The sequence below is a fragment of the Cajanus cajan genome, chromosome 3, assembly GCF_000230855.2.
Source record: "Cajanus cajan strain Asha chromosome 3, NIPB_CcT2T_4, whole genome shotgun sequence".
Taxonomy (NCBI): domain Eukaryota; kingdom Viridiplantae; phylum Streptophyta; class Magnoliopsida; order Fabales; family Fabaceae; genus Cajanus; species Cajanus cajan.
The window spans coordinates 816,451-830,719 of record NC_138519.1 but is presented as its reverse complement, the minus strand read 5'-3'; the positions used below and the strand labels follow the sequence as shown (position 1 = coordinate 830,719).

General features: G+C 28.5%; 1 protein-coding gene and 1 non-coding gene across 2 annotated transcripts; both read left to right on the top strand.

Annotated features, from left to right (window-relative positions):
• The first annotated feature begins 9,261 nt into the window (after positions 1-9,261).
• Positions 9,262-11,852, top strand: LOC109806236 (protein NRT1/ PTR FAMILY 4.6-like). Its single transcript, XM_020368609.2, has 2 exons — positions 9,262-9,791; positions 10,524-11,852. Exons 1-2 carry the CDS (start codon positions 9,462-9,464, stop codon positions 11,451-11,453), a joined length of 1,260 nt encoding a protein of 419 aa, XP_020224198.2. The 5' UTR covers positions 9,262-9,461; the 3' UTR covers positions 11,454-11,852.
• A 1,244-nt stretch (positions 11,853-13,096) lies between these two features.
• TRNAA-AGC (transfer RNA alanine (anticodon AGC)) lies at positions 13,097-13,169 on the top strand. Its single transcript has one exon. It is a non-coding gene; the product is annotated as a tRNA-Ala (tRNA).
• The last annotated feature ends 1,100 nt before the right edge of the window (positions 13,170-14,269 follow it).

Here is a 14,269-nt window from a genome sequence, read left to right as displayed (position 1 = left end):
GGACCAATCCTTGGGGATAGCTTAGTTTGAAAGTCTCAGTCGTGTATGGAATGTATCTTGTACGGTTCAGTTATCCCGATCAAACTCTAGTAATATGTCCTCCTAGTGGGAGTGCACAGAAGATGTGACCTGACATGTACTATTAGGATACTTTACGTGTATTGTTAGGCAATGTACAAGTGTTATATGTGACTTTTTACTAGCGCCACATGCATGATAACATGTAGTCTATATCTATTGCATAGTGCATCTTAATGTTATGTGGTATTTAATTATTATGTCATGAAAGGATGAAATGAGTTATTGTTACCAATCTGTCTATGTTGTGCATATTTATATGTGTGTGTGTGACTACCCAACTATATCTTAGGCTGTGAGTTAGAGTGAGATATTTTTCATTTCTCTTATTTTGTGTTTGTCTCTATTGTATGTTCTTACAGGTGATTACATCATGAGGTTGAGGATATTGTTGGTGAGGCTCTAATAAGATGTGACTTCGGAACTTAGTTAGGAACTATCTTCTTTTGTCATGTTTTCAGATAATTATTAGTTTTCTTGTAATAAATTTTAGTTGGCTTTGTTTTGTTGAAAATGTGATACCTTCTATGTTGAACACGTTGGATTATATTTATGAAAGACTTTTCTATTCAATTTTGATGATTTGTGTGTTATGGTATGCGAGGTAGAGGGATATATCTTAGGGATATATCATGACGTTGACTAAATAAATATATTGAGATGCTCTTGAAAGACTGGGATGAATGTTATGATGAGATAATTTTGGAGAATTTAATGATGAGATACGATGTATAAATTCAGTTGTGACACCCTCTACATCACATACCATAATACATGAATAAATAAAAATGAATAGAAAACTTTATTATAAATAAATCTCTAATGTTCAACATAGAAGGTATCACATTTTCACTTAAACAAAATTCAATTGAAATCCCAATAAAGTCTATTACGATAAAACTAACAATTGTCTCAAAACATAACAAAAGAAGATAATCTCTAACTAAGTTTTGATGTCACATTCTATCAAAGCATAACGATTTTATAAGGACTAAGCATTGTCACTAACATCCTTGACATCATGCTAAAGATCACCTACAACAACATACAAGAAGAGCAACACAAAACAAGGAGAGTGAGAAGCATCTTACTTTGGCTCATGACATAAGATGTAGTCGAGTAGCCAAACACAAATAAGAATTATATTAACATAACATAAGCATATTGATCATATAACATATTCCATGCATTCACAATGTAACAACTAAATGCCACATAACATTAAGATGCATTAAAAATATCACATGTCACACATATGCATTATCACTAGAAATACACATAGAGTAGCTTAGGAGTACATGTCAGGTCACACCTTCAATGCACTTTCCTTAAAAGGATATGGTGTATCACATAGAGTAGCTTAAGAGTACATGTCGAGATAGCTAAGTCAAGCAAGATACATCTCATGCTCACAAGGGCAGAGTTGGGACTTCCAAATCGAGTTATCCCTAAAATTGATTCCCAAGTTTTTAAGGGACCTTTCCTAATGGTGTATTTCATATTATATCCTTAAAAATACTTTTATGCATATGATGTATGTCAAATAAACTCTATGCATAGCAACTCATATGATCTCACTAATTCACATATCACATGTTCTATCATATCACATTAATACATCATTTCATTGTCAACTGATCTCAATATAGTAATTAACAATTCAACTATATTAATTAAATATTATCAATCAATGGCATAAGGGATCATGTCACTAAAACTTATACATAGCTCGCAATCATAGAACTAGTATACTCGTATATCACAACTAATTATCAATATTAATTAGTACATGATTACACATGTTTGCGATTTAAACATAATAATTACATAGCATCATAACACCTCAAGATAAAATCATAGTGAGATTGTCTAATTATATGTTAACACCTTGACCATAGTAACTAAGTATTCAAATCAATAGTTTAACTAGTCTAACAACCATACCAATATCACACATTAAGTCCACAGACATCGTTATCATCAAAATACTTCAAGTCATTAACCATCAAATTACATCATAACTTATTAACAATTGTTTTCTATCATAATTCATCCTTCGTAAAAATTAATATAAGTACCCTCAAACAATTCATACGATCAAACACTTAAAGGGTAAAGATATTCATCATCCTCATTTACAAATTACATTTCTACAACTTAATCTTCTAAGACATCATGTGATCTAAACACACTATCTAAATATATATATATATATATATATATATACACACACACACACACACACACACACACATATATATATATATATGATATCAATTTGATATTAATTTTATTATAAATCTAAGACAATTATCTCCAACTTCTATGTTGACCTCAAGATCTAATTATGTCATCTATTATTTATAAAAATACAAAACCACAACATTTTGGTCTAAATATGACAGTCTGATATTTGCTTACTAACTTAATCATAACTTGAGTTTTAGACCTTATTTTTAAGTAATTCTAACGAAATTTGAAAGCTAACATTCAGGGCTACAACTTTTTTGAATATTACAAAATTGAATTCTTCCATTTGAGTCTACTCGAAAGGCTTACAACATACACATGTTATATTTCATGCATAAAATATAAGGTTCACCTTTTAACTCATATAACTCAATCATTCCTTAACATTTTTATGTGATTCTTGAGTCTAAACTATAGCTACAAATGTCTAAAACTCAATAATAAAAACTCAATTTTATTAATCACACACATAGAAATCAAATAAATATCAAGGTATATTCGTACCATAATTTTTAGAATCTAACACAACTCACATCCAAACTCTCTTCTCCCAATCTAATTGATAAAAATCACGATTAAAGCTTAATAATACTCTATTATATCATCAATTACTCAAATCCAACATCAATTTAATATTCTAATTACATACTCTTATTAATTACTTGCACTATTTAAGGTTTTGACAAGAACCTACAGACAATCTAAACCTCACAAGTACATGTCCAATCACAAAATTGAAGACATATATACACAACATCAAATAGAATAATAAATAATCATATATAAGATTAAAAAAACACACATAATGCAATTAATTAGGGAAACCCCCTTCATACAATACAAGCAACAGAGGAAGGATTGGAATCAATCTCACTACCCAATATACATCCCACAAGTGAGACTACTTACTTCCTCTTATGTCAATGATCACCAAACTTTAGATGCGGATCTCTGAGGTCGTCTCTATCTACCTTTGGTTTTCTCTCCTCTTCTTTTAGAGCACGAGATGCACATGTTAATAATAATGTGAAGTGAGACAACCCTAACTCTATTATCACATTTATAAAGACGTTAACCCTAACACACACATGACCCATCGACAAAAGCTCAATTAATTATTTCTCGCAATTATCAAAAACAATTCAATCAAGAATATATCTTTGAAATAATAGATAAATAAACTATTATCTTAAAAATATCTTTCAAATGTATTATTACCCTAATTAATTATCTCTCACTATTTTGAAAATAAGTAAATAATAACTACTATTATTTCAAAATATTTCTCTGAATATAATACTAACCCAATCAATCAATTCAAATTCTTATATATAAATACAAAGATAATATCTCTTCAAATAAATAATTTTGAAATCTTTATTCCTCTAAATACATAAGATAATATCTCTTTGAATAATATAATTTTGAAATATTTATTTAGCTTTAAAAATTCTTATCTATAAACCTATAAAATAATCAGACATAATATCTAATCAAAATACGTTAAATAAAATATGATTATATCTCTAACAATAACAAATAATTTCATTAATCTTTCTTTAATTAACAAAAATAATCATAGTCATTTTTAAAAAAATCTTTAATATAATTATAAAATTTATTTATTTAATTAAAATTTACTTTTGATAATTTTAGAAAATTTGGAGTTTTACACTAGTATTGCAATTTGATACTCGAGGAGTTGAGAATGCATTTATGTGGTTGAATTGTTTGAGTCCATGCATTTCATGCTTTATTTTGTGGGATAGTGTGAATTTATGTAAGTGGGATATATATCATAGGTCGTCTATCTATGTCTCAAGGGTATCATGAAGGGGAAAACTCTATTGAGAATGAGAGGCTATCATGATTCATGACTAGTTGTAATACTTTGACAAGACCCTAATAGACATCTACTAGTTAAGGTGTAGTTTAGGGAAGATCACTATTGAATGGCGGTCCTTACACTAAATGATGGGGTGGCCCCTTTCCATTACTCCTAGCTTATTTTGTACACTCGATGTAGATGAAGAAATTGGTAGTACATACATGTAGAATTAAGAGCATACATCTCAGAAGTCTTAATTTATGAATACGTTGTGTTGTGATTGATGAAATGTTGGTCATCGATGGAATGAAATATATTAAACTATTATTATTGTTGTACGTAAGAATTAACAAAGGTGTGAGATATAATTGTTATTTTGACTTATGTATTTGTCTATCCTTATAACTTGTATATACTACTATGAATGAGATATATTTTTACTCTCTATGTTTGTATGTTTGTATTTGGGTTGAACACCATTTACATAAATAGCGCAAGTACAGGATAATGGGCTTGAAGAAAGAGAACCATAAAAGGGGTCTTGCTCTAATAGTGTGATATCGATAGTGAATTTTAGGATTATTAATTCTTCTAAGTTGAATTTCTATTTAATTTTGTTTTATGAATTCAAAAGGTTGTTCTTAGTTTTGATTAAAACAATGTCAGATATACTATCTATGATTTGAGTAATAGATACATGTGTGAATCTTTTGACAAGGTTTATGATAGAGAGTTATTATAATATGTTTTATTTTTTAGGAATTTATTATATTCTAATTATTAAATCTTTTAAGATAGAAGGACGTCACAAAAGGAAGTTGATTTTTGGAGACTTTATGGGTTTCATGAAATTCTTCGGAGAAAGGATTCATGGGACTTGTTACGTCAACTAGCATCCTTGTCTGATCTCTCGTGGTATTTTATTTGGGATTTTAATGTCCAAGTTTCAGCGGGTGAGAAGGGTGGGTGTTTACCGCATGCACAAGCTCTAATCTCAGGCTTCAGATAGGCTGCCCTAGATTGTGGATTAGAGGACCTTCGGTTGGAGGGTTATCAACACACGTGGTCGAGTGGTAGATTATCAGAGGACATGGTAGAGGAGCGTCTTGATCGTGCTATGGTTACATCAAGTTGGAGACACCTCTTCCCAGACTTTCTCCTATCCATTGTAGTCGCAACTATGTTAGAGTCAGACAACAGTCCAATCAGCCTTAAATTCGTAGCAAACATTCAGAATCCTCGAAACCATTCCTTTCTCTTTGAATACGCTTGGCTTGAGGAGGTTGATATTAATCGGGTGGTTACCAATTAATGTTTGGGGTGCTTGAGGAGTTGAAGGGAGAATCAATAGATGTGGACAACATCTAAAGATTTGGAGTAGGCGAAAACTAAGGAATGCACGTAAGGAAATAATAAAGCGAATCAAACATGAGATGAACATCAGCAGAAACCAAGGTGATGCTTAGGTTAGGGATGAACTATACTGGCAATCGCAGGCAAAGCTATTTTAGGTTAGGGATGGTGATGCAAATACTAAGTTTTTCCATGCAAATCGAAATCGTAACCTCATCAGTGCATTAGAAGACTCTACAGGAAATAAAGTCAACTAGTTAATATTGTTAATAATTGCATGGTTACATACCACATGGAGAATTCTGATCTGCATTTTGTTTTTATATGTGAGAATCAAACAAGATATCAAGATTAATTATAATAATTCATGCATCTTAATAAACTATCAAGAAAAAATTATCATTTAATAATTTTGGTATGTATAATAATAGTACTTCTTCCGACCCATAAAAAGTGTTATCATACCGAAATTAAAAAAGTAATAAATAGATAAAAATAAAATGATTTTATAAAATTATCTTTGTAATTAATCTTCTTTGTTATAAATGAATCAATATATATAATAACTATTTTCAAAAGAATGTTATGAGGAGTATACATGAAAATGAGGTAATTAATATTATATTAAAAAGTTAATGTGACACTTATTTTAGACTTTTTTCTCAAACACGATACATATTTTGAAATTAGAAGAGTACTATTTTTTAAAAGGAAATAATGTTAAGTAATTACTCACTTTGTTTCATAAAGTATAGTGAAAAAAATTAACTCCTAAAATAAGTCATTTTAGTATTCCAATGTAACATTAATTAATTTTTTTTCATTTAAACCCTAAATAATATTTAGTAAAAATTTGTTATTATATTACATTGTCTCAAAAAAAAATCAGATTAATTTTATAAAATTATTATATTCACTTTCATTAATCTATTAACTTTTCTTAATCGAAATGAAAAAATATAAGATGACAATTATCATGAAACGTAAAGAATAAAATTGTTAATAATTGTATAGGAACAATGATATTTGTACAACAATTTTATACACTGTTTTTTATTCCTATCACTCCTTATCACTTTATTCATTATATTCATTAATAATGAAGAGATAGAAATAAAATATAATATAGTAAAAATTGTTGAATGAATTATTATTCATGTATGATTACTTATTGCATACTAGTGTCTTGATTCTAAATTTTAGTTGTGGTTGTAATCATTGTAGTTGCAGCTGTTGTGATATAAATTGTGGTGTGAAATTGTGATATATTTGTACTAATAAAGATAAAGAAATAATTTTATATTAATAAAATTTAATTAAACATCTTTTTCATAATTTTTTATTTTGCGCTCCTTGATCCGTTTTTTAAAATACATCATGTACTATCTTAAAACTCCAACCAATCATTAGTTGTCTTTTTCCCTCTCTTAACTTCTTATGTGACCACATTCATTAGATTATGAGATTAAAACTTGAATTAATGTTGATTTTTAAACAAAAAAGTGGAATAAAATGGTTGCAAATCTATTATGATTGTGATACGGTTGCGTTATAGTTATATTATGAAATTTCGTATGATTTAAAATCACATTGTAATTACTAGTTATTGTTGCAAGAAACACCCCACAACAATAATATTGCGGTCCCAACACGTGTTTTGCAAACTATAATTTAGAACCATAATTAGACCATTTTGTCCGATTAGCACCTTTGCTTCCACTCTCTTTAAATACTCACGAACCATCTTTCTATCTCTTGCCTACCTATCTCACAGTTCCAAACCCTAAAAGAAGAAAGAGAGAGAAAGAGGGTTATGGTGAGTTTGCTTTCCTTATCTTGTCATCCACTTCCCTTTCTTCTCGTTAATTAATTTTTATCACTCTGTGTTTCATCTATAGTTTAATTTAAGTCACTTTCTAATTCTTTTGTATAGGAATCAGAACGAAACCAGACAACCTCATGGGTAGGATATGTGAATTGGAGGAACAAGACAGCTCTCAGAGGCCGCCATGGTGGCATGCTTGCAGCTTACTTCGTTTTAGGTCTGTCCCAAATCCCCCTCTCTATATATATGACCCCATAGTTTAATATATTTATATACATATCTATAAACTTAAATAACTTTTTATGTATGTATGTGTTATGGGTTTAGAATCGACTCCAAAATTACCAACATTAAATGTCACGTCTGCAGTAGTGACTCAGAGAATTTATATAGGACTTAAATATATGTATATGATGAATGAAGATAGATATGAAATTATGAATCATACGTGGCACTAATTTCAAATTGTGTGTGTTTGCGCAGTGGCGGAGATATTGGAGAGTTTGGCATTTCTAGCGAATGCATGCAATTTGGTTGTGTATTTGACCCAGGAAATGCACATGTCCCTTTCCAAATCAGCCACCAATGTCACAACTTTCATGGGAACGGCCTTCTTCCTTGGCCTGCTTGGAGGTTTCTTATCTGATGCTCTTTTCACCACTTATCACATCTACCTCATAAGTGCAGTGATTGAACTCCTGGTATGCACCCTCCACCACCATATCTATGTCTGAGATCACTTGTGAATTAATATGACTTTAATTTCTCTCACACACTTCCAAATCGGCTGTTACGTAATTACTATTGATTATTGATGCCTTTTTATTTCCCTTGCCCATTGTTCTATGATTCTCGGTTGAGAGGGGGAGAAGTGGTTGAAATTTGATTAGTATTATATTAGGTTTCTTTGAGGGCAAGCGTCATTCAGAAACTGCATAGAAAACTGAAATACAGCAGTAATTAATGGCATGTTTCATAAGCGATCGGAGTTCATGTATATATACATGGACGGGAAAACTGCATACGTTTATATGCCATAAAAATTACAATTTTCGTGAGTATCAAAGATTTTTATTGTATTGTATTAACTATGTAAGTAAACTAACATAATATTTTTATTGTAAAAAAATATTTATTATTTTAATATAAAAATGTTAAACTCTCATCTATCTTATAAAAATAAATTGGTGGTAAAATTGTATAAAAAAATATTTACGAGGAATCATATTTATATGAATGTTATTTTTTTTATAATCATATAAACAAATTTGGTAATTGATATAGATTATACCTGATGTTTAAATGTGTTCTTCAATTCATAATATTTCATTCATTCACGTACACTTGATTTTGATTCTAATACCTTTTATTGAATGGTAAATTATCAAATTTTTTTACAAAAAACTAATCAAATAATATATGAAATATTTTAGTTAAAATAATTTTTTTAATAACTTAATACTTCTCTAAAAAATTCTTTAAGTTCAGGTATCTAATCATTGTAAATTAGACTTTATAATTATATTATAAAGTAAGTGCATTTAGTTATTTTTCATTAATGAATAATTTTATATTGATTAATATATTGTTTTCGTAATAATACATATTAAGTTTTTTATTACAAAAATTAAATAATACATATTTTTTTTAAAACATATACAAATAAAATACTTCCTTCTTGGTTCATCTTTTCATCGCACCGAGCAAGCCCTAATTTCATATAAAATATCACCTCACTTAAACGAGAGAGCAAAATAGGTTGTTTTCTAGTGAATACATAAAATGAAGTGTAATAAAAATTGATGTTAAAAAGTCAGTTCTTAATTTCTCTTATATGTGCATTGCCATTTGAATTCATCTGTAACCCAGATAGTATTTTGTTGCAGTTTCTTACGCGGCATTTTAACACAATAGAAATTAAAATAAACAAATTAATGAAAAGAATGTACAGTATTCTTATTCTACTTAATTATTTTGCACAACTGTACTATAGGACTAAGAGAATGGGAACTTGTGTTGCAGGGATTGGTTGTGCTCACTGTACAAGCTCGTTCACCTTCATTGCAGCCACCAGCATGTGACCCAGCCACTACCCTATGCCATGAAGTTAGTGGTGGAAAAGCAGCAATGTTGTATGTGGGTCTTTATCTGGTGGCTCTTGGAGTTGGAGGATGTAAGGGTTCATTGTCATCACATGGTGCTGAACAATTAGATGAGAACACCCCATCTGGAAGGCAGCAACGATCAACCTTCTTCAACTACTTTGTCTTTTGCTTGTCAACTGGTGGCCTTATTGCAGTTACATTTGTGGCGTGGGTTGAAGACAACAAAGGGTGGGAATGGGGTTTTATAATCTCTACTGTAAGCATAGCTGTATCTATCCTAATCTTCTTAGCCGGCTCTGCTACCTATAGAAACAAGATCCCTTCTGGAAGTCCACTTTCAACCATTATCAAGGTAATAACTATTCAGTTCAGTTTTGCTGTTCCCAATTATGTGCTTAGTTATAAGGTGGACCAAATAACATTGAAAAAAGACTTTTAAAAGTAAAGTAGATTTTTTATCATGAATAAATAAATAAAAAGGCTTTTTATGTTTGGATAATGTTTTTTTTCAATAAAATAACATTTGCAAGAATATAAGAGGATAAAACTTCTTCCGTATGTTAAAATCAACATATGTAATTCAATTTTTCATTAGCTATCTGATTTAACTTCTTCAAAAGTTATGTTTAACTTATATATTTTACTTGTTTGAATAAACTTTTTAAAAAAGTAACTATAGGAGAAAAAAAAAGGAAAGAAGATCAAAATTAGTTTATTTATGTATAAGTTAAAACATTGTTTATACATAAGTTAAATACAAGATTTTGAAGATGCTAATAGGAAAACATTTCTACAAAGTAGTTTATTCATAAACTAATTTTAATTTATGGAAAAGTTTATTTTATTTTATTTTTCTTTCTAAAATTATTTATTAGGGAATTTCACTCAACAGACCGATAAACTAATTAGAGAAACTTAATTTTATAATTTTCTTATGCTATAAATACTAGTTAAAGTGTTTCTACTTTTAAGAATTGAAGCTTAAAAGATGTTGCATCAGATATACACATAACTTTCTTTTCCCCACTTAATGCTCCATAATTATCTTGACTCGGACTCATGTATGCTTCCTTTATTACATTAGGTAATAGTTGCTGCTACACTTAATAATTGTTTAAAGAGAAATTCTAGCAATACTACGGTGGAAGAATGTGCTGTAGAAAACACAGGAACTGAAGCCCCAACCAATACCCTACAATTTCTCAATAGAGCAATTGAAAATAACACAAAGTTTTCAACAATGAAATGCACTGTGGAGCAAGTAGAAGATGTGAAGATAATGTTGAAAGGACTACCCATATTTGCTTGCACCATTATGCTAAATTGTTGTGTGGCTCAGCTATCCACTTTCTCTATTGAACAAGCTGCAACTATGAACACCAAACTCGGTTCCTTCACAGTGCCACCAGCCTCCTTACCATTTTTCCCATTGGTCTTTATCTTGATTTTAGCACCAATTTATGACCATGTCATCATCCCATTTGCAAGAAAAGTAACAAAATCAGAAATGGGCATCACTCACCTCCAACGAATTGGAATTGGATTAGTTCTCTCTATAGTTTCCATGTTAGTGGCAGCACTTGTTGAAGTAAAAAGGAAAAGGGTGGCCATTCACTCCGGCCTTATAGATGATGCAACCAAGCCACTACCCATCACATTTTTATGGATCGCTCTCCAGTACGTGTTCCTTGGTTCTTGTGATCTTTTCACCCTTGCTGGGATGTTAGAATTTTTCTTCACAGAGGCACCAACTAGTATGAGATCTTTGGCTTCATCACTTTCTTGGGTATCATTGGCTTTGGGGTACTACCTAAGTTCAGCAATTGTATCAATAGTAAATTGGGTCACTAGTATTGGCTCCCATAAATCGTGGCTATCTGGGGCCAATCTTAACCATTATCGCCTAGAGAGGTTTTATTGGCTTATGTGTGTACTTACTGTGTTGAATTTCATACATTACTTGTTTTGGGCTATGCGATACAAATATAGAGAAAAAGGAACTACAACTGAATGAAGAAAACAAAAGGAAAGTTTTCAAGTGGGTTATATATAAAGCCTGAAGAACATACAAGGTCATTGATGATCAAAATCTTTTTGATCCATTCTTCAATTGGAACTTTATATACTTGCACTAACGTACAACTGAGTGGATCGACAACTCCAACTCCTAACAGCAGAAATATAATAGAGCTAGAGAGAGTGAGAGAGAGAAAGAGATATATAGAGATTTTATACTAAAAAAAAAAGAAAAAGAAAAGCAGTTATAAGATATGGCTCTTTTATTAGGTGCAAGAAAAAAAATGTATTTTTAAGTTTTTTTTGTTAGAAAATAGAAGATGAAGAAAAATAAAAACTACATGATTAATTACATGTTAAACCATCACAAATAAAATATCAAGACTATGAAGTGTATTTATATTTATAGATTATTTTTGAGAAAGAAACAATTTAAATTATACGACCTTTCAATTTTTTATGCTCAATTCATCTATATCTTTTCTAATTGTGGTATGCTGGAAAAGAAAAATGATGTCTATGACTCGAAGACCATAATCTTTTTAATAATAGTCTAGTGTTTCTGCAAGTTTACTACTGTCTTTAGAACTTATGATCATATATTTAGAGTTACAACTATATTTTTTTTTATCAAACAATTTGTTTATCAATTGTCCTTATTTTAATAGTTGATTAACTTGATTAACACAAATTTTAAGAAAAGAAATATAATTTAACATACAAAACTGAATTAATTAGATTTTATGGAATTTAATTATGGTCTATAAACGATGTGGATCCTTGCGAAATAGTTCAGCAAACTTTTGTTGTACGTCCTCCTTCACTCTAAGGACTTTATCTCCTGAATCTCTTAGCTCACTCCTACAAGAATTGCTGATGGAGATAGGCAGGAAAAAGTGATAACTAAACTATAGCAGCCGCAAATTATAAAAAAAAAAAATAATAATAATAATAATATATAAATATTTATAATTATTTATTTTCAAAATTATTTTTATTTATTTTAAAATTTTAAAGTTTAATTTATAAATAATTATGATGAATAAAATTAAATTATATATGAAATTTAAAGAATTCTTAAAAACTCTGATAAAAGAAAAGTTTCTATTATAAGGGAATGTTTCCTTATTAAAAATTGATTCCCAAAAACATGAACATGGAAATGTAATTCTCAAAAATTGTGTATTCTCGAAAATGTATTTTATATAAGAATAATGGAAGTTATATCTTAATGCACTTATAACTTCTTTTTTTAATTATTTTTTATTTAAATTATTTTAAAATTTGAAAAATATTCCAATAAAATATAATCAAATACATTTTCTAAAGATACTTGGGAATAATATTATAATCAATTCTAATCAAAATATTCCTAAAAATATAATTTTTAATAATGTATATGATATCTCAAAACAAACATCTTCTAAATATTATTGTACAAAATAATTGTTCGTATTTTATATATAAAAGTTGATTTATAAAAAAAAAAAAAAAAAAAAACTAAACTTTATCGTCCCATTTTCTCTTATTTTAAATGCGTCCATAACTTGAACTAAAGCTCAAACCAAACGTAAATGAGATAAATAATAGTAATAAAAAAATAAACAATGATTAAAAGCTTTTGATTAATATATCATCAATGGGGATGTAGCTCAGATGGTAGAGCGCTCGCTTAGCATGCGAGAGGTACGGGGATCGATACCCCGCATCTCCATGTTTTTCTTTATTAAAACTTTATTAAGTGGTCTTATTTGTTACCTTAATCTTATCAAATGGAAGAAAAACAAATTACTTATAGAACTTATTTAGCTCTTTATTTTATATTAATTAAATTAAAAAAATAGAGTATCAAATTATTCAGATTTAATCTATATATTAAAAAAATTTAATTCAATAATTGGATTGTTAAAATTTAATATATAACATGAATTATTAACTATAAAATTATTTAATAATAAATAATTTTGAAACAAATTAAAAAAAAATTAAAATAAATTTACTCAATACAACTTGATAACTGAACTCTAAAATATTATCTTTATTTGAAACTAAAAAATATTTATATTATATCGTCATTATCTTTATGTAATTTTGCTATAATTAAAAATATAATTTACTTTCATATTTAATTTAATCTTATATTATGTTGAACATTTTTATATTTGAAATATAAAAAAAAAATTATTAATACATGTTTTAAAATTATGATGTTGTTTGTCGTGTTATTTATTTTTATATTATGAAGACAAATTCTAGACATTGTTGAACTAGATATGTATGTAATTAGTAAATATTGTTCTATTATGGTTTGAAGATTTTTTTTTACTCAAGATATACATTATGTTGAGATAATAAAAACAACTACTTTCAATAAGTTCTTAATTAGTAATTTAGTACATTCTCTTATCATGAAATGAATATATAATATATAATATTCAAGACATGTAACAACTCATTACAAAATTTTAGAAGATATATATTGTTTATTTGCGGGTAAAGTAATAATTTATTTTAAGTAATTTTGATTTTCATATGGCATCACAGGATAAGAAATTAGATCTTCATATATGTTACTACACATGAAAATTGAATTCAAACACATGGATAAATTTGAGATTTTCATACATGATACTATCTTCCTTCTTATTTATGAAGATTACTTTAAAATAATTATTTTTTATATAAAATTTAATTTATATTATCTTATATATTAATTATTTTTAGATTAAAATACGCGTAATTAAAGTGTAATATCTTAGTTTAGTGAAATGTGTTGATTATAATCTCTTTTAAAATAATGGGTTTTTAGTCTTT

Excerpts from the sequence above, each read along its gene's own strand:
- LOC109806236 (XM_020368609.2), top strand. The coding sequence starts at position 9,462 with ATGTTGTATGTGGGTCTTTATCTGGTGGCTCTTGGAGTTGGAGGATGT. Across the intron at positions 9,792-10,523 it reads CACTTTCAACCATTATCAAG|GTAATAGTTGCTGCTACACT; the intron begins GTAATAACTATT and ends TTATTACATTAG.